The following is a 20,824-nucleotide window of genomic DNA, read 5'->3' as shown; positions in this document are numbered from 1 at the left end:
ACTTGCGTCTCCCGCCCCTTTGACTCCCGTTTGAGTCTCCCATTGGCTCATCTCTAGGGATGAACGAGTAAACTACATTTCCCGGCGTGCCCAGCGGTGACTCCCTCCTTCCGGCCGACGTGTCTCTCAGTGGGAGTAGCGGGTGAGCGGGCAGCAACATGGCGCCTCCGGTTCCTTGCTCAGCCTCTGGAGGCTCCGGGGAGGTGGACGAGCTGTTCGACGTGAAGAATGCCTTCTACATTGGCAGCTACCAGCAGTGCATCAACGAGGCGCAGCGGGTGAAGGTGCGGCGGCTGCGGGGCTGGGGGACCTTGGGGGCGGAGGCGGAAGACGCTTCCTGGTGGCTGCGGGTCGCGCTCTGGTTTTAAAAACCCTCCCTCTTCACCTCGCGCCGTTTCATCCCCGCCCCCCGCCACATCTCTTCAGAGCGCGGTGAAGAATTATCCTTGTCCTATGACCAAACTCAAAGCAGTAACACTTTATCGATACTTCTCACTCTGAGCGCTCTTTCAGACTGAGCCTTGGGAGGCATTTGAGTAAGAGAGGTGTTCATACCGCTATAGTAGTAATGACAATGGCAATGATACTACGCTACAGTAGTAATAATAAAGACAGCAACATCAATAGTAGTTTGCATCTGTTGAGCACCCACACTGTGCCGCCATGCCCTCAATACCCGTGAAGTAGGGACTGTTGTTTATCCTCATTTTACAGGTGAGAAAAGGGAGGCTCAAGAGAGAAATGACTTCTCGCTCGTTACCCTGCCCCACTAACGAGGTTATTTCTCCCCAGACTTGCTCATTCATTCATTCACCCATTGTTCATTGAGCATCTGTATGGGCCAGGCAGGATATTAGTGCTGGGCTCAAAGCAGTGACAAAATAGACAAAACTCCCAGCTCTCTTGGAAGCCTCAGCTCCCAAGGGAGACAGACAGTAAACGAGTAAATAAACAAGGTGTCAGGAGATGGTGCGACGGAGAGTGGTGGGAGTGAGCCTGGCTGTTTGAGAGCTAGAAAATATAGCCCTTCAAGGCAGGGCCCAGGCAACCAGGCAGTGAGTGGGTGACAGGAGAGGGGGCAGCAGGGCCCACGAGAAGCACCATTTGGGGAGGCACGTGGATGGTGCTGTCACTTTGAGAGTGAGCCATTGGAGAATTTTTAAGAGCAGTGAACATGACAGGGTCTTTGCCTGCCCTCATGGTGTAGTGTCCTGAAGAGAGTAAACAAGTAACAAAGCAAGAGAATACATAGTTTCAGCTTGAGTCCTCTAGGGGAGAGGGGAGATAAAAAAAAAGTGCTGATCAGAAATGGGGGTGGGGGCTGCCTCACGTGGGAGTGGTCAGATCAGGTCTCTCTGCCTGCCATTTTAACCTGAGACCAAACCTTGAGAAGGCTCTAACCCCATAAGTTGCTGCAAAGGTGCTAGCAGTGAGCTCCATTTAGTCAAGGCATACGAGGGTGGTGTGGCAGGAGTGAGGCGAGCACAGTGGGGGAGATGAAGAGCGAGGTGGGCAGAGTGAGGGGCAGGGCCTGAAGGGCCACAGCAGGGGTTTGGATTTTATTCCGAAGGTGTGGGAGGCCATCGGAGCACCACACAAGGGAGTTGCAGACATCTTCCCAGAGGCAGCCAGAGGGTTGGGAGGAATTTGGATTCTGAAGTAGAGAAGGCTTGCTTTCCCTTCTGGCCTTTGGCAGTGAACCCCATGTCCCTGAGTGTCATCTGCATAATGGGAGGTGAAACCTCAAACAGACTTCAGTAAGCGATTAGGAATCGTTGAAATAACATTTGCATGACTGTATTCGTTTTCCATTGCCACTGTGACAAATTACCAAACAACAGCTTAAGTAAGGCAGCACACGTTTATTATCTCGCAGCTTCTATAGGTCAGAAGTCCAACACCGCTCTCACCAAGCTAAAATCAAGGTGTTGGCCCAACTATGTCCTTTTTTGGAGGTTCTGGGGAAGAAGCAGCTTCCTAACTTGTTCAAGTTGCTACCTCTTGGCCAGGGGCCACCCTTAGCTCCTGGAGGCTTCTGGAGGCTTCTCTCCAGTCCTCAACCCCGCATATCACCCTTCCATCTCAGAACCAGCCACAGGGTTCTCACTTGGAGTCTCTCGAATTTCCCCTTCTCCTTCATTTCTTTTGTCTAAAAGTCCTCTGCTTTTAAGGGTTTCCGTGATTAGACTGGATCCTCTCAGATAACCCAGCATAGTGTCTCCATTTTTAGGGTCCATAATCTTAATCACACCTGTGAAGTCCCTTTTGTGATGGGACTGTTCACAGTCCCCAGGGACTGGTATGGACATCTCTGGGGGACCTTGTCCGTTTGGCGCCATGGTTGTTACATGCCTCCTTGCTGGGGTAGTGTAGACCATGAGAAGATTGAGACAGACCTGGGCTCAGATTCTGTCTCTTCTGTGTTCTCTCTGCAGCCAGGGCTGAGTCACTGCACCTCTCTGAGCCTCACTTTCCCTTCCTGTCAAATGGGAACGATGACATTCATCTCAGTAGGGTCCCTGTGAGGTTCAGCGTTATACTCATGATCTGCCATCTGTCTTCTGTTGTGTGTCTGTTCTGCTTACATTACAGCAATGTGTTCTTTCAGTCTTATTGTGTCATAATATGCAAACTTTACCTCCCTGGTGAAGGAATCAGCGTGACCTGCTGTATGTAGAGAGTGATGGAAAACAAAGGAAATCAGATCAGCACTCTTTATTTATTTATTTATTTATTTATTTATTTATTGGCTGTGTTGGGTCTTCGTTGCGGTGCGCGGGCTTCTCATTGCGGTGGCTTCTCTTGTTGCAGAGCACAGGCTCTAGGCACACAGGCTTCAGTAGTTGTGGCTCGCGGACTTAGTTGCTCTGCAGCATGTAGGATCTTCCCGGACCAGGGAGCGAACCCCATGTCCCCTGCATTGGCAGGCGGATTTTTAACCCCAGGGAAGTCCCAACAGTCACTCTTTTTTTTAAAATTTATTTATTTTTATTTATATTTATCTTTGGCTGCGTTGGGTCTTCGTTGCTGCACGCAGGCTTTCTCTAGTTGTGGTGAGCGGGGGCTACTCTTCGTTGTGGTGCATGGGCTTCTCATTGCGGTGGCTTCTCTTGTTGAGGAGCACAGGCTCTAAGTTCGTGGGCTTCAGTAGTTGTGGCATGTGGGCTCTAGAGTGCAGGCTCAGTAGTTGTGGCGCACAGGCTTAGTTGCTTCACAGCATGTGGTATCTTCCCGGACCAGGGCTTCAACCCGTGTCCCCTCCATTGGCAGGCAGGTTCTTGACCACTGCGCCACCAGGGAAACCTGCAGCAGTCACTCTTGCTGGAGGCACACTGCGGCCCAACCTCTGAGCTGGGGAAGCTACACCCTCTTTAGCAACATGGTAAAGATGCACCGGCACCAAACCAAGAGATTCTACCTGACGCATCCAGAAGAGTGGGAGTCCTATCCCTGCTGAGCCATTTGACGTGATTTAATTCTGGTCCATAGGCCACCTAAACCTTCTTAGGCAGCCTGTACTGGGTTGAATAGTGTCCCTGAAAAGATATGTTCACCCGGGACCTGTGAATGTGACTTATTTGGAAAAGAGTCTTTGCAGCTGTAATTCAGTGAAGGATCTCTAGACAAGATCAGCTGGGATAGACCCTAAATCCAATGACTGGTGTCCTTCTAAGAGAGAGGCTTGAGGCAGACAGAAAAGATGGAGGCAGAGGTAGGGGTGAGGCAGCCACAAGCCAAGGACTACCTGGAGCCACCAGAAACTGGACAAGGCAAAGAAGGATCCTACCAGAGAGCCTATGGAAGGCGCACGGCTCTGCCGACACCCTGATCTCGGACTTCTGGCCTCCAGAACCATGAGAGAATATGTTTCTGTTTCTTTAAGCACACCCCCCCAGCCCAGCTGGTGGTTAGTTATAGCAGCCCCAGCAACCTCAGGCACCACCAGAGGTGGCGCCAGGTAGAACACCTGGTGTGTCTCAGTGCTGGCACCATGATGATGTTTGTTTCCCTACCTGTCAGACATCTCGCAAGTGCCCACAAGATGGCAGGCACTGCACAGGTGTTAGGGACGAAGCAGCTAAGAAAGCCTCCAGGAGCTGACCGTCGAGTGTGGTCAGGGGACATTGATGGCCAGTAAGGGGAGGGAACGTGATCCCCCTTGCCAAACCCCATCACCGACTTCCCTTTACAGTACCCCTTGCTCTCAGGTCTGGCTGCACCTCTGAGCTGTTTGAAGGCAGTTTGAGGCCACCCTGGGGTTGGACGTCGTTGGTGGGCGTAAGCCTCCTGGCTTTTCTGGTTTCTGAGCTCCCAGGTGATTCTGATGAGCTGTCAGGACTGGGGACCAGACCACTCACCTGGTGGCATGCATCACAGTCCCTGGTGTTCCCTGGTCTGTACATCTGTCCTTGTTCTTACACCTCCCAGAAGCTCTTCTCTCTTTGGCTGATTGAGAGGGTCCTGAGCGTCTGTGTGTGGGGTCTTGGTGACCCCCCCTTGGCAGTCCTGCAGGGTCAGTGGTGGTGCCTGTTTTACAGAGGGGGCAGTTGAGGCTCAGAGTTGCCTCTGGGACCCTGGTCCCCCACAAGGCATCCCACTGTGTCCCTGCTTCAAAGATACCAACAGCCAACATTTGTCTCTTTTTTTACTGAGGGTGGTATGGGGACCCCAGGTGGGTTGTCCTCACCAGTGTCACCTCTGAGGGTCATTTCAGAGTCACTTATATAGAGGACACCGTGTTCCAAATCATGGCCGGATCCCCAGCCTGGCCACCAAGGCCAGAGCAAGCTGCTGGGACCCCCAGGCAAAGTTGGCCTGAGTCTGGCTGGGGCCAGGAGCCAGGCTTCTTGTTCACAGTCTCCCTTGGCCTGGGAGGAGGACACGTTCAGTGCCCTCCCCCCTCAGGCTGGGAAGAAGTCCTGGGGACTAGGAGTCTGGTTCTCAGCCTCGGGGGGAGAGCAGTCCTGGCATGCTCCCACCGGCGGGGCTCCAGAACATTTGTCCCTGTGCTCTGGCAGCTGGACAGGCTGTTCATTCTCTCTGTGCTTTTCCTCAGGCCCTGTGGTTTAGAGGTTGTTGGAGTAGTGACTCCAAGGTGGCCGGGCCCCCTTCCCCCATGTCACTTTCCTCTCCCAGCCCCCAGGTGGCCTGTCCCAGCACCCACATGCCCTCTGGGCTGAGTTGCTCTGTGCCACCCCAGGTGCCACAGGGCCTACAGGAAGTCAGCCAGCACCCTGGGGCATGGTCCAAAGCTGCTCTCCCGAGGAAAGGTCCCTCGCCTGCCCGTAGCCTCGTGGGGGCCTCCCTCGCAGTCCTACAGTGAACCCTGTAGGAGGTCACCTCACACCTGCTTCTGAGTTCTGTGTGGTGGCTGGGCTGAGGGAGTGTGGCCCGTGGGCCTCGTCCCCGAGTATAGGGTGGTCCCCAAGGTCTCACCCAGCCTGGCTAGACCCAGACATCGCTATGCTGGGGCAGCCAAGCTGAGCTCTCCCAGAAAGGTCCTCTGAGTGAGGCAGACTTTCATCTCTCCTGTTTGTCACGTTTAAAGAACGTTTTAAAACAAAAGCAGGACAGGGACAAGAGGCATGGAAGTATTCGTTACAGAAAGTAAGTCCCTTTCGCACGTCTCCCGCTGGGTCCCATCCCTTCTCCAGTATCCACCATTCATGTCTGGATAGGAATCCTCCCAGGCCTTTTTGCTCGACTTGTACAAACTTGGGCATCAGGGCGTTCCCATACCTACCCCACCCCCACCCCTTGCTGTCCTCAGACCACCCATACTGTTGAGCAGCTTCTGTTTTGATCCACTGCACCCTGGGGTCCTTCCACCTTGACACAAGCAGCCATGTGTCCAGTGGTCAGAAGCGTGGACTCTGCCCCGGCCCCTGCTGTGTGGCTGGAGCAGTTTCAGCACTTTTGGTGCCCCCATCCCTCACCTGGATGGATGGGGGTGACGGTCGAACCTCCTTTCCCAGGGAGATGTCAGGGTGGCACAGAATGAGGTGCCTGGCACACTGTGTGCCCTCAGTGGAGGCTGCTCTCCTGCTGCCTAAGGTCATAGGCAGCTGAGAGCCAGGGCCGGGACTGTGACCCAGCCTCCACTGAGAAAGCTGCTCACTTGTGGCCTCTGAGGGCCTGTTGGGCACGTAGCCCCCAAGAGTTCTGACCTGCTTTTCCACAGCCGTCAAGCCTGGAGAGAGATGTGGAAAGGGATGTCTTCCTGTACAGAGCATACCTGGCACAGGTGAGTGTGGCCCTTGACCATGGCTGCCAACACCCTGGGGAAGGAGAGTAAGGAACAGAGTGTCGGCAGGGGCGGGGACCACGAGCAGCTGGTATGGCCACCACACGAAGGTGGCAGTGTCCCTGAGGCCCTGGAGCACCAGGCCAGAGGGCCAGTGTTGGGATTTCTTGCTTTTCTTTTTATACTTAATCGATAGATTCCACTTGTTCAGTACAGTTCTGGGTTTACAGAATAACTGAGCAGATGGCAAAGAGAATTCCAAATGCCCACCCCACACACACAGGCATTTTCTCTTATTAACATTATGGGTTGGCAGGGTGCTTTTGTTACAATCAATGCAGTGATATTGATACTGTTATTAACCAAAGCTCACAGTTTAGACACTAGGTTTTTTTTTTTTTCTTTTATTTGGGGTATAATTGATTTATAATGTTGTGTTAGTTTCAGGTGTACAGCAAAGTGAATATGTTATACAAATACATATATCCCCTTTTTGTTTTGGATTCTTTTCCCATATAGGCCATTACAGAGTATTGAGTAGAGTTCCCTGTGCCGTACAGTAGGTTCTAATTAGTTATCTATTTTGTATACAGTAGTATGTATGTGTCAATCCCAATCTTCCAATTTATCCCTCCCCCCAGACCCCTTACCCCACCCTGGTAACCATAAGTTTATTTTCTACATCTGTAATTGTACTTCAGTTTTGTAGGTAAGTTCATTTGTAGTCTTTTTTTAGATTCCACGTATAAGCGATATCTTACGATATTTTTCTTTTTCTTACTTCACTCAGTTTGAGAATCTCTAGGTCCATTCACGTTGCTGCAAATGGCATTATTTTGTTCTTTTTTATGGCTGAGTAATATTCCATTGTATATATGTACCACATCTTTTTTATCCATTCCTTTGTTGATGGACATTTAGGTTGCTTCCACAGACACTAGGGTTTTTAAAAAGCAGCATTACCCTGATAATGCAGTAAGACTGCATTCTTCTGTTCTAAAAACAATCTGGACTCTGCAGACAGGATTGACTTGTGCCCCGCCCTGTTCCCACCCCAGACACACCAGCCTTCCGCCAACCTCGTCCCACAGCCACAGCCATAGACTGCTCTGTTGTGGGTACATGGCTCCACAGATGCCCTCACCTCACATCAGGCCTCGGGTGGCTTCCCAGGTCTGTTTGCATCTTTCCCTCTATGGAGTGTTCTGGAGCCTGATGGAACTTCCACCTTGTGGACCAAGCCCCCCTCACCACCCTCCCCCCACCAACCTCCAGGGTGAAGCTGGGGCCCAGACAGTGTTTGTGGTCCCCAGCAGAGTAGGGTGCCCCGGTGCGCCCCAGAATCTCCTTGGATGTGTTCATATATTCGTGTGTGTATATATATCTTTAAAAGATGAATATGTGTCGGTGGCAACGAAAATACTGAAACTACCTAGAAAGAAAGATAGTGAAAAATGGGTCCCTGATTCCAGTTCCCCTCCCTGCAGTGACCTCCCTGCTGGGTGTCTGACGGTGGGGTGCATGTTCTGCTCAATAGAAGCCAGTGCCCAGACCCCCTGCCCCTGGTGACACCACTGCACCCCACCCCCAGAGCTGGCGGGGCCCTCATCCCGTCACTTCACCACCAGGGGCTGAACAGTGAGCTGCCAGGGTCTCCAGCTAGAGCAGTGGGCAGCCTGGCACGACAGCTAACGAGTGATACTGTGCTGGCTTCCACAGCGCACTCCAGTGGGGATGGCACCTGTGGGCTGAGGGGGTCCCTGGGAGTGGTGGGCCCCGGCCCCTGGTATTGGGGCTCCACCAGGGCAGTGCTAAAGCCAAGAAGCCCTTGTATGTTCCTGGGGTCTGAGAACATATAAGCCCCACAGGGAGTTCGGGCGGAGCTGACAGCCTGCTTGTCTTGCCCACAGAGGAAGTACGGCGTGGTCCTGGATGAGATCAAGCCCTCCTCGGCCCCAGAGCTCCAGGCTGTGCGCATGTTTGCTGAGTACCTGGCTAGCGACAGCCGGCGGTGAGATTGAGTCGGGGGCAGGCCTGGGGCACGGTGGATGGGCCTGGGTGGGCAGAGGATGTCTAGCTGGCATCCCTCCTCTGCCCTCTCACCTCTCTGAGCTTCAGTTTCCCTCACTTGCACAGTGGGAGGCTGTGATGGACCCCGCTTCAAAGGGGGCGGGGGGCTGGGGATCAGAGATGAGGACTTGTGTACAGATACCTAGGGACTGTGAGGGCCTCATTCTTGCCAGGAGGACCTCCCCTGGTACATAAGGGTGGGGACCCTACAGCCAGTCTTCCAGCCATTGCTGCTCACCCACTGTGCAGGGGAGGGAATGGCAGCCACACCACGCGTCGTTCATCTTTGCCCAGATGGAGGGTGGGAGGGGACAGCAAGTCTTCACCCTGAGCTGGGTGTGACCACCTGTGCCACAGACCAGCAGTCATCCAACTCCCTCAGGCGATGGCCAGGAGAGATGGGGTGGTCTGGGCTATGGGGACCTGGAAGTGCTGAGCATCCCAGGACCAGGCCCGCCTGTTACCTGCTGCTCCGTTGGGTTCTGAGACAGCTCACGGTCCAGCCCTGCTGGCCTCAGGTGGTTCCTGCACAGGCAGGTGCGTGGGCTGTTCCTTGCTGGCTGGGCTGCTCGCCCAGGTGCACGTGAACTCGGCCTCTGCAGGTGGGGGCCGTGTGGCCCTGCCTCACCTGTGCATGGAGCACCAGCCTGATGCAGCAGGCCCCATGGTCCCTCTGCACCTCGGTTTCCCCCATCCCTCGGAATGGGCTGGTCGTGAGGCCCCCTGAGATTTTGGAGGTAAAACACTCCCCAGAGGGCGGCTGGGATGGAAGGCTGGGGCAGTACAGCCCACGACAGGGAGCCACTCTCTTCTGTGAGCCGATTCCCGCCTACCTGTCCCAGCCCCAGGGCTCTTCCACCACCCAGGCCGCCCCTCACAGCACTGTGACGCCTCACAGAGGGGCCCTCCCCCCGATCTCTGCCCTGTGGAACTTAATAGACCAGGATGTGGTCATGACCTTGTTGACAGTACGCTTTCCTCGGAGGCTGCTGCAGCCATCTGTGAGTCCCAAGTGTGGGTATGACTGTCTCCTGTGACCCCCACCTCTGCTCCTTCCTCATGGAGGGCAGCGCCCTGTGCTCCACCTTCTGTGATCAGGCTCCTTCGTCCACAGACACTTGAAGGATTTACTCAAAGAGGCTTAAGCAGTGGCAGCTGAATGGGGACTCCCAAAAGACATGTCCATGTCCTGACCCCCAGAACCTGTGAACCTGACCTCATTGGAAATGGGGGTCTTTGCAGATGTAAGTGGTTAAGGATCTTGAGATCATGTTGGATATAAGGTGGGCCCTAAATCCGGTGACTGGTATCTTCATAAGAGATGGAAGAGAAGACACAGATGCGGAGGCCACGTGAAGATGGAGGCAGAGATTGGGGTGAAAGAGACACAAGCCAAGGACTGCCGCAGCTCCAGGAGAAAGGACCAGGATGGATCTTCCCTTGGAGGAAGGAACCAATCCCGCCAGCACTTTGATTTTAGACTGCTGGCCTCCAGAACTGGGAGAGAATAAACCCGTGTTGTTTTGATCCCCTCCCTGGTTCGTGGGCTTTGTGACAGCAACCCCAGGACACTAAGGCAGCCTCCTGAGGCCATCCCTTCACCCTCTCTGTGCACGTCTCTAGCTGGGGTGACAAACCCCATTCTCCTTTCGGAAGAGGAAGGAGCCCCAGGGCTGCTGTGAGCACTACAGAAAAGAACCTGCAGGAAGCCCACGGTGTGGAGCAGGTGCTCGGGAAAGCAGAGCGGCTCTTGGTGCATCCATCCTGGCAGTACAAACGAACACCCCATACAAACTGCCCAGTGAGCAGGTGGTGGAGAAAGTGCTGGAGCCTGTAAGGGTAACCACAACGTGTTCCAGTACAACGTACAGCACTGATGTTACAAGGACAAGAGCAGGCACCGTGTTCACAGCCTGTGTGCCAGGAACCAGGCAGGAAGCTTTGGGACGTGGCCTTGGGACTCCTCACGCCAACCCTGTGTGATCCCTGAGCACAGTCCTTCTGTGCAGAGTGGGGAAGAGACTCAGATTTGAAGTCATTTGTCCGTCAGGCACTCTCTGGTGGGCACAGAGGGAGTAATAGGCACCTCCCTGCCCTCCAGGGGCTCTCAGGTACACAGGCACTTGGCCACCAGCCCCCAGCAACCCGCATGAAACGTATGCGCTTGTTGAGACTCTGTGTCCCAAGCCACAGCAGTTGTCCAGCAGTGACACAGGGCCGGGCCCTTGCCTCCCTTCTCTCATTAACCGCTCAGCAGCCCTTTGAAACAAGGAGTTGCAGCTCCTCGTTTCAGTTAAGTAGACCTAGGCTCTGGTGTCCTGTGGCGGGTGAGGGCGTCCCTCTGGTCCTCGGGCAAGCCTGAACTCCAGCCTGCTGCCGGCTCCCAGCCCCCAATCGCGCATGATGTCCACTTGCCGGGAGCAGCCTGCACACCAAGCTCGGGAACCGGGGGCAGCCACCCTGTCAGTGGGGTGTCGTCCTGCACAGCTGCCCTCATGACCCAGGCCTGACGCTGACCGAGGTAGATCAGGACCCTCTGCTGAGACCACTGGCCTCCTCGGGAAGCTGGTGACGTCACCAGTGTGAGGTTCACCTGTGTGGCCTCATGTCCCTGTGGAGGTGTCCCCATTGAGCTAGCCTGTCCCTGTGCATGTGGGGCGGCGTGGACACCTCAGCCCCCGAGCACTGAGGGCCAGTGGAGCTCGAGACCTGGATGGTCATTTATGCTGCTTCGTGGGCAGAGCCAGGCATAGCCCTTCCTGCCCCACATTCCCCATCGGGCCTGGAGCACCCAGCCCCACTTCTCCTGGCCTTGGTTTCCCTGTTTATGTGAGGGGTGAGGAGTGCCTGGTGGTGAGGTGGCGAGACTCACACCTAGTGGGGCTTGGCAGAGACAGCTGGGCCTATCCTGCCCTCTGCTGCTTTGTGCCCCGTGGGGCCTGACTCACCCTCTCAGGGCCTGTCTGTTCCCACGGGGGAGAGGCCGCCTCCCGCCCCTGCCTCGGGCTCTGAGCAGCTGCATCTCGCAGGGATGGGATCGTGGCCGAGCTGGACCGGGAGATGAGCCGGACCGTGGACGTGACCAACACCACCTTCCTGCTCATGGCTGCCTCCATCTACTTCCACAACCAGAACCCGGATGCAGCCCTGCGCACCCTGCACCAAGGGGATAGCCTGGAGTGGTGAGTGGCTGTTCTGTACTGGGGGAACGGCCAGCGTGAGTGGCTCCTCTGGTGTCCAGGCAGCTCAGGGCCTCATCAGCCATCGTCATAGGAACGGCAAGGGGGGCTGCTCTGAAAGAGAGGGGCTGGGATGGGGCATGGGCCTCCCATTTAGGCTGCAGCTCTTGTTCTCCGTCCAGGAGACACACTTTTCCGCATGGCTGGGCCATTGCTCTGAGGACACATCACCCGGGGCTGAAAACCCTCTGTTCCCAGGAGCAGAGCAGAAAGCACCTTTGTCTCTGCCTGAGATTTCTGCACCCTCCCTTCTCCCATGAAGCCTTGTGTTTCTCTGCCCTGGGCCCTGGATTTCCATGTCCTCCCTGGGCCCCACGGACCCTCCTCTGAGACCGGCCCTCAGGGCATTCTGGGCCTGGGCACTGGAGCGCCCTGCAGTCTGCTCCACCCCCACCGCAGGAGGTGGCTCTGGGCTGTGCTGTGTCCGTCTCCCTGCAGCCAGGGCTCCAGCCCTGCAGGGTGCAGCCATTCTCCCCCATGAGCGCTCTGGTTTCTGCCTTCCCTTGGTTAGTTGGTCACCACGTGTTCCTTCATATCCGTTTATGTCCCACCTGATCCAGAGAAGGGTTTGCAATAGGCATGTTACACGGCTGGTGAGGCAGTGCACCCCACGAATGTTTCTCATGCTTCTCCTCGGGCTGGTCTGAGTGCTGGGTCACATTCTGGCGGGAAAACTCAGGAACAAGTGGCCACATCAGTGATCAGTGGTCACAGCTGTCTGGGCTCGAGGCAAGGGGCTGTGGGTGTGGGTGCTGAAAGCACGGAGCAGGTGTTCCCCTGCAGCACTTCATCTGGGACTCTGGAAAGGAGAGGGGGGTACAGATGGGATGGCCAGCCACGGGGTGGGCAGGGAGCGGGCCACAGGCCTGGGGACCCCATGGGAGCTCCCGGCCCAAGCACACTCAGCAGAGACAGGCGGGAGTGCAGGGCCTGGGAAGTGATGGGGTGCTGAGCCCAGTGAGCAGCGCCCAGGTCTGAGTTTGGCCCTGCTGGGCTGACAGTCAGCCTCAGTGTTCCCCTCTGTAAGGTGGGGCTGGTGGCCTGAGCACTCACGGGGAGGTTTCTGGAAGGTGGTGCTTATACAGAGTGAGCTCCTGGTGGAGGATAAAGTGGGGTGGGAGTTCACTGACTCCCAATCCCAATTCAGTAGTACACTGAGAAAGCCAGAGCTTTGGCTCTCCTGGGATGAGAAGCCTGGCAGAGATATAAGGACTGTGCGAAGTTGAATCAGGGATAGAAGTGTCCAGCAATTGGTTATCCTAGACTAGCGAACAGAGACTAGAGTCTAAAGTTAGAGTTGAAGACAGTCATCAGTCTAAGAAACCAACTCAAGAAGAATGTTAGCAGAATATCCACATAGAAGAATCTCATTTAGATTATCTCTCCAAGCAGAGATAGGGAATGTATTAGCCCAGGTTTGAGAGTAAGAACATAGGTGCTGGGGAAGTCTAAAACCAGGAATTGGAGCCCCAGGCATGAGGATGCTGAATGTAGGATCTGCTGAAGCTAGACCGCCTGGACCTCGCCCGGTAAGCTCCTCCCCCCCGGGGCTGCTGGGCTGTGGCCTGTGCATCGGGGGTATCCTAGCAACGGCCAGGCCACGTTGGGACCCTGTGTTCTCCAGCAGCCAGGCCACTGTCTTCAAGGGTGCACGCGGCATGGGGACCACCCAGAGCCCTCCCCCTGGCTCTGATTATCAGTGACACGAATGTTTCTCCACTTATTTCATTCTAGTCCATTGGGGTGACTGCACTATTGTTTACCTGCTCGTCTCTGCAGGGTGTTGCCTGGGACAAGGGGCGTCACTGTCTGTGCCTCAGTTTCCTTCTGTGAGGCAGGCAGCAGGGCCCATCTTGCAGGGTTGGGGTGGGCTTTGCAAGCACGCAGAGGCGTGTGCAGCCGTGGATGGGGGGTGGCCAGGCCAGGGCCTGAGGTCCTGGGGGCCTCGTGAGCAAGGAACTCGGGCTGGGGTGGGGCACAGTGACTGGCCACTCAGCTACCGGGCGCCTCCTGCCTCTCTCCTCTGCCCCCAGGAAGGAGCTGAAGAAAATGCAGGACCAGGACGAGGATGCCACCCTCACCCAGCTGGCCACCGCCTGGGTCAGCTTGGCTGTGGTGAGTACCCGGCTTGTGTGCGGGCATGAGAGACAGGAGTACCCGGGAGCCAGGAGGTGGCGGCGACCCCCTGTGTGCAGCGCTGGCTGCTCCTGTGGGGAAGGTGCAGGTGGGGTTCCACAGACGCACTGGACCTCCTGCTTTCTTGGGGGCTAGTCCCCTGGAGGTGCCCCAGCACGTTTTCCCCCTCTCTCGGGCTTGACTCCTTCTGGCTTCTTGCAGCCAAGAGGCTTGGCCAGAGCCAGAGTGAACAAACTGGGGGTTTATGGAACCGGACTCGGCATACCTCTGCCTGCATGCACCCCCTCCCACCCCCCAGCCCGGGTGCACGGAGCCAGCCAGCTGGCAGCGCACCCTCCTCTGAGGTCTGGCCCTGCTCTTGGCTGCTGCTCAGCTTGCTCTCCGGGCTCCCAGCACAGGGTTGGTGCCCGTATCCCCCTCACGCTTTCCCCCCTGGAGCCCAGCCCCCCACCCCCACGTGCCTGGGCGCCCTTCTCCTGGCAGCAGCCCCATTTCTGGATTTGGACATTTGGCTTCCTTTCTCTGAGTCACTCCTTTGTACGGGCCTTTTAAATTGTGCTCCTCGTCTGTGTGCATCTGTACATCCTTTTGCAGGCCTGAGGCCTCACCCCACAGTATCCATTCAGTTTATTGGGACGAACCCGAAAAGCTCTCTCCTATAGCCTAGCAGTCTTTCACAAGCACGTCTTGGTCTCAGGTTCCCCTGCAGGTGCGGCGCTGTGTCTTTACCAGGCGGACAGAACCTTCTATTCAGAACTCGGGCGGTCAGGGTCACGGCTGCTGGAGCAGAGGCCACCCCGATGGGCCATGTGTCCCAGTGGTCCCAGCTCAGACCCTGACCCAGCTGCCCACGCACTGATTCTCCCTCTTGAAGCCGAGGCTTTCGAGTCTATAAACATAGGGCTTGGGGAGCCGGGTTTGAGGGGGTCTGCGTACCGCTTCGGCCCCTTCACAGCACTAGCTGCACAGGGGTCTCTTCGGGGAAGGGGGCGGTGTCCAAAGACTGCCTGCCGTGGGCCGGCTGCACTGGGATTGTCTCCACAAAGTGCTGGGATCCCTCCAGGAGGGAGCAGGCAGGGTAGGGCCGGGCAGCAGGGTGACAAAGCGGTGATGTCAGCTGTCCCCGCAGGGTGGTGAGAAGCTGCAGGACGCCTACTACATCTTCCAGGAGATGGCTGACAAGTGTTCGTCCACCCTGCTGCTGCTCAATGGGCAGGCAGCCTGCCACATGGCCCAGGGCCGGTGGGAGGCCGCGGAGGGTGTGCTGCAGGAGGCGCTGGACAAGGTATGGGCAGGTGCAGCCCCAGCCCAGAAACAGGTGTGCCACAGACCCCATGGCCTGCCTTGTGGCCATGTGGGGATTTTAATGCCATATCAGTTAAAACTTGGGATTGCAAGCGACAATCCTGATTCTAACTTCTCTTGGAAATGCGAGGATCCCGTCAGCCTGGGCCCCCGTCGGCCTGAGCTGAGCAGACCCACGCTCTGTCTCCTCTTCACTGACACCTTGGCTGCCTGGCCAGGGGCCTTGTGGTGATCCCTCACCTGGGTCTGTGCTTGGGAGAGACAGCTCCCGTTTGCTGCCGAGGGGAGAGCAGGCTGCCAACAGGATGTGTCGCCTCTGCCCATCCTTGTCGAGCAGAGGGCCTGAAGCGCTGCCCTCAGGGCTGCTGCAGTTGTCTTCTCACGGCTGCCATCTGAAACATTGTTTGATATAATGAGACACTGACACCAGTGGGAAGCTTTCTCCATGCTCGTCTCTGCGAGGGGCCGAGCTATCGTCGGAAGGTTGTTGGCCGAGTGGGGCCAGGCTGAGGGGAGTCAGTCGGGTGCTCCTGCTGCCTGGCGTCGTCAGGCTGCCCGTGTGGAGCTGCCTCGCCTATGAGAGTGCCCCGTGCTGGTGGGGAGAATGCGGGTCTCTGCAAAGAAGGGCAGCATGGGGTGGAGCCAAATCTGTGCAGGAGGCCTGGGTCCCTGCAGCCCCTCGAGCCTGTGGTGCCCTGCATCCTGAGCGGCATGTCCCTGCCTCGCCCCAGCCAGGGGCTCTGGCTGGGGTTCCTGGCCAAGGCAGCGGCCGAGCTGATTCCCAGAGTTCCCTGTGCCTCAGAGCCCAATATGGGCGGGTGGGGTGAGGTCACCCCCTTGGAGTTTCTGGTAATTTCCCGCAGCTTCCTGCCAATGCCCCTGGGGAGCAGGCAGGGCAGGAGGGGTCTGTCCCACGGTCTCAGGCCTCATCATTGCAGCAGGAGGAGCAGCTAGCTGGGCTGTGATAGGTTGAGGCCGCCTTGGTCTGGACTCCATTACTTTGAGATTTGTGATAAAAACGCCCCTCCCAAATTGCGACAAGCAAGGGGGCTCTGTGTCAGACTGGTCTGCACATGAAGCAACACGCCCACTGGGAAAGCAGCCGGTGTGGGGAGGCAGAAGGGAGGGCCCTGAGGTCACTGTCCTGCGGAGCGGCCAGTGGTGGGGGCGTGCTGGGTCTTGCAATCCCAGCCCTGCTTGAGATGGGGGCCTGGAGGAGCTGACCCTGCCTGTCTGGTGTCCCCTTGTGTTGCCAGGACAGCGGCCACCCTGAGACGCTGATCAACCTCATCGTCCTGTCCCAGCACCTGGGCAAGCCTCCCGAGGTAGGACCCTCCCCACCCTCAGCCAGGTGCAGGAGTGTTTTCCGGCCCTCACGGTGCCAGCCTGGGGTGGGCAGGGGTCTCTGGTGTGGCCCCGGCTCTAGAGGGAGCTTGGGGCCTCAGGGTCTGACCTTCAAGGTTGGCCTGGCCTTGGGGCAAAAACCTGTTCCCCACGAGTGGGTGCAGCTGAGATCGGCCCCAGGAAGCTGGCATTGCAAGTACTCTCCCAGGGTCCCCACCCTGGTCGGGGCTGCAGGTCAGCTGCTCTGTGGATCCTGCAGACAAGTGGGCTGAGGCTCTGGGCTCCCAGGCTGGGACTCGGCCTGTGCCACCTCAGGATTGGGGGCGGACACCAGGACAGAGAAACAGGGCTCAGGGGAGCAATCCTGCTGAGCCTACCTTGTCTGAGGGCGGGGAGGAGGACGCTGGGGCACTGCCCCATTTAGGTACTTTGCCCAGCCGGCCAGGGGCCTGCCTCAGGGCTTCATGATGGTCTGTCACCAGTTTCTCGAAGAAGAGCCCCCCAGACAGCCTCAGGGCTGGGGTGGTGCAGGACAGATAGGACGACTCTCCCACTCACCGCAGAGACATCCCCAGACTATCAGTTTTGGAGAAACAGAGCCAGACAGACGCCCCTAGCCCCACATGGTCAGGGCTGAGCCTGGCGGTTAGGGCAAGGCTGGAGGCGAGGGCCCACCTCTGAAGTGTCTCCATACGATGTGCCCAGAACAAATCCATCTCCTTTTCTAGCCCCGTGCTCCCTGACCTGCCTTCCACTCCTGGCCCCTTGCCTCTCCCATGGCCTGGGTCGCTGCCCAGCCCACATCCCTGAACCTGGTACATGCTTCACCCATGTGCCAAGTGCAGGCTCTGTGCCAGGTGGTGCTCCCCACCCGCCAGGGTCCTCTCTAATTCAGCATGGTTCTGGGGCGGCAGGGTGTGTTGGAGAAAATGTGGGGAAACCAGGGCTCTTGCCTGGGTCTGGCCCAGGTGGCCCTTGTTTCACCCCACTCCCTACCCTGCAGGTCAGAGCCACCATGGAGTCCCCATATTTAGCTAACCTTGCCTCCCCCACAGGTGACAAACCGCTACCTGTCCCAGCTGAAGGACGCCCACAGGTCCCACCCCTTCATCAAGGAGTACCAGGCCAAGGTGAGCCTGTGCAGGCGGCCCATCTCTGAGCCCTAGACCCCCCAGGCTCTGCCAGGCAAAGCGCAGAACTCGGGGCATGGCTCACAAGTTCTCCCCTTTCTCTCTCTGCCCACCCCCATCCCCCTTCCCCGCCCCCTATTCACGTTGAAGGAAAACGACTTTGACCGGCTGGTGCTGCACTACGCCCCCAGCGCCTGAGACCGGCCCCAGACGGGTTTCCGGAGCTGTGGGGATACAAGGCCAGGGCTGTGCTGCCCTCTCCACCGGGCACTTGCCGTTTGGCCAGAAGCAGAGGCTGGAAGCCCAGCCCCGCCCCTCCTTTTGTCAATAAATGTCTCCACTCCAGGTATCCCCACCGGATCCATGTTTGCTCTGGTCATTTTGAGGGGAGCATGTGGGAACAAAGGCTCAGATGGGAGGGGCCTGGGCACCATCACCCAGGGCTGTTGCTGGGATGGGGCCCTGGTGACCAGGGTCTGTGAGCAGCAGCCGTACAGACTCCCCTGCCCTCAAACAGCCACCTCATGTTGCTGAGCTGCAGGTTGCACAGCCATGTCCCCCAAGCCCAGTTGGCATCCAGGGAAACTGCAGCATAGAGAAGTCACAGCCATCACAAGGGGCACCAGGATTTAAACGCAGGACCCCTGGGTGGTCTGCAGGTGGTGAGGGTGCCAGAAGCACTCAGGCTCAGCCAAGTGGGGAGGGTGTGTACCGGGTCCTCACAGGAGTAAACATCAGCTGCCCAGAACCCTGCTCCTTGCTTCCCTGTGGTGAGTCATGAGCCGAGACAGACCCACTGTGGTCAGGGCTGTGGGTGCCGGAGCGCTGCTGTGGCCAAAGCACAGAGCTCCCTGCCCAGAGAGAGAAATTCATAGTGAGCGCCCCTAGATGAGAAGAAGCTAAGGGCTTCCCTGGTGGCGCAGTGGTTAAGAATCTGCCAACGCAGGGGACACGGGTTCAAGCCCTGGTCTGGGAAGATCCCACACGCCACGGAGAAACTAAGCCTGTGTGCCACGACTGAGCCTGCGCTTTAGAGCCCGCGAGCCACAACTACTGAGCCCATGTGCTGCAACTCCTTGAACCCCGCGTGCCTAGAGCCCGTGCTCCGCAACAACAGAAGCCACTGCAATGAGAAGCCAGTGCACCGCAAAGAAGAGTAGCCCCCGCTTGCCACAACTAGAGAAAGCCCGCACGCAACAACGAAGACCCATGCAGCCAATCAATCAATCAATTTATTAAAAAAAAAAAAAGGTAAACAACAGAGGGAGGGAGGGGAATAGCCAGGGTCTCTGGGATGAGGTCACCATTGAGCTGTGTCCAGCAAAACAAGAAGTATCTGCAAGGACAGGTTCTGGGGCAACAAGCATCCTGGGCCGTAGGAACAGCCTGTGCAAAGACCCTGAGGCCACACTGGACTCAGTGAGCTGGACAGGGCTCTGTCTCTGGGCCAGTGTCTGGGTAGGAGAAGAAAGATACTTGTGCTCTGAGAGCCTGGCCTCGGAGGTGGCCTTGGGAAACCCTGTCCTTGATTGCCAAGACAAGACAGAGAGCAAGGGATCCCCAGCATCAGGACCCACCCCCAGCCCCTGCCTGCGTGGTGCGGATGCCCCAGGGCAGGGGCATCAGTCAGGGACGGTGGTGTGTAGGGGGAGTGAGGGCTGAGATGAGCTCCCTGGGGAAGAGGAGGCCTGCCCTTTCAGGTGGGGCAGGGTATGCGTGCCATCCTTGGGACCTGGGCAGCCCTTCACTGAGCCCCTGATGCCTGGGAGCTGTTTCTCAGCTGCCAGCACCAGGAGCCACTTTCTGTTTCCGCTCTGTACCCACACATTGGCAGCCTCCTATCTGGGCCCTGCCAAAATGAAACTCAAGGCTGGGCTGGGGCTGGTGGGTGGGGGCACCTCTCCCATTACTGATGGGTGCCATAGTGACCAGATAGTGCCTGGGTGGGAGGGCAGAGGTGGGTGGTTGGGACGGTACAGGGCTGCCCCACAGGCCTGACTGGACCTATGAGGGCATGTCCAGCAGCCCGGGACCCCTTAGCCCCCGTCTGCTTGCTACGCTGTCTGTGGCATTAGTTACCTTAACGGGACAGATGAACCCCTGCCCACATGGAGTGCACATTCAAAAATAATGAGCAAGAGGTACAGCAGGACAGATGGTGACAAGTGACAAGGAGAAGACTGATGGGATCAGGGAGGTGCAACAAGCAGGTGACATTTGTAGGTAAAGCCTGAAGTTGGTGAAGGAGGAACCCTGCCAATACCTGGGGGAACAGCATTCTAGGCAGAGGGAACAGCCAGTGAAAGACCCTGAGGCAGGACTGCTTGGGGTGTTGGAGAGCCACCTCCAGCTATGAGGCCAATGTGGCTGGAACGGAAGGAGAAAGATGGAGAAAAAAGGGCATGAGGATAGGTTGTGAGTCACAGTGAGGAGATGGGCTTTTACTCTGCGTGATGGGAGCCATGGAGGGCTGTGAGCAGAGGAGGGACAGGTAGGTTTCCTCTGGCCTCTGAGCGGGGTAAGGAGGAGGCCGAGACACTAGGAAGGAGGCACAAGGGTGGCCGGGGGTTGAATAAGGCTGTACAGTTGCAGAGAAGTGGCTGGATTCTGGGAACATTTGAAGGTGGGGAAAATTGGATTGCTGCAGGACAGAGGGTGAGGGAAAGGAGGAGGGATGAGAGCCCCTTTGACCCCCCCTCTCTGTTTTCACCTGTGCACCTGAAGGTCAGGTCAGGCTGGTGGCCATATGGGACCCAGCCTGGCTCCTGCAGGGCCCACACTGATTCCTCCCACCTCGGAAGGCTGTGGGAGGACTCCTAGATGGGGAGAAGGGAGGGGCACAGGCGTGCGGGAGTCCCGGGGCTGGGATGAGGGCTACCAGTGGCAGGCAAGGTGATGTCCCCAAGAGGTGACCGGTGCCTTCGGTGATGGCCATTGGGGGCTTTGGACACAGGGCCTGGTCGGTGTATAGTGGAAGATCATGGGGGGTGGTCCCAATGAAGTGGTGGTCTTGATCCATCCTGAGTTCCCCAACGTGGGCACCCACTCCCTTGGCCTCCCTGAAGGCCTGTGTTAGCCCGCTTCAGGGAGGCCTGCCAGGTCCTCAGGGTCACAGAGAGCAGCAGGTGGCCCTCAGGCGGCGGGGATGGTGAGGCCTGAGTGTGGGACGGCAAAAAAAGCAGGCTGGAGGGCCTGGGAAAGAGAGAATCGCTGGTCCTGGCCATGGCCTGCTGGTGCTCACCTTGCCCCATGTTGCGGACACAGCCTGGTGGGGTGAAGGAGCCCAGGATGGGCAAGGGCATCCAAGCGGGGACGAGGGATGGGGACACGGGGCCGCTCCGGCCCTACTCGAGTTC

At 57.3% G+C, this 20,824-nt stretch overlaps 1 protein-coding gene across 1 annotated transcript; it reads left to right on the top strand.

Moving 5' to 3' along the window:
• The first annotated feature begins 158 nt into the window (after positions 1-158).
• On the top strand, positions 159-17,814 carry COPE (coat protein complex I subunit epsilon). The gene is made up of 11 exons (XM_007461112.1): positions 159-284; positions 6,182-6,244; positions 8,155-8,255; positions 11,344-11,496; positions 11,556-11,592; positions 13,048-13,082; positions 13,587-13,668; positions 14,819-14,974; positions 16,251-16,319; positions 17,394-17,468; positions 17,619-17,814. Exons 1-11 carry the CDS (start codon positions 159-161, stop codon positions 17,664-17,666), a joined length of 945 nt encoding a protein of 314 aa, XP_007461174.1. The 3' UTR covers positions 17,667-17,814.
• Positions 17,815-20,824: the final 3,010 nt, after the last annotated feature.

This window comes from Lipotes vexillifer, unplaced genomic scaffold (genome assembly GCF_000442215.2).
Source record: "Lipotes vexillifer unplaced genomic scaffold, Lipotes_vexillifer_v1.1 scaffold469, whole genome shotgun sequence".
In the NCBI taxonomy this organism is placed as follows: Eukaryota; Metazoa; Chordata; class Mammalia; order Artiodactyla; family Lipotidae; genus Lipotes; species Lipotes vexillifer.
Note: the sequence above shows the minus strand (reverse complement) of the source record. Positions and strands in the feature narration are given on the sequence as shown.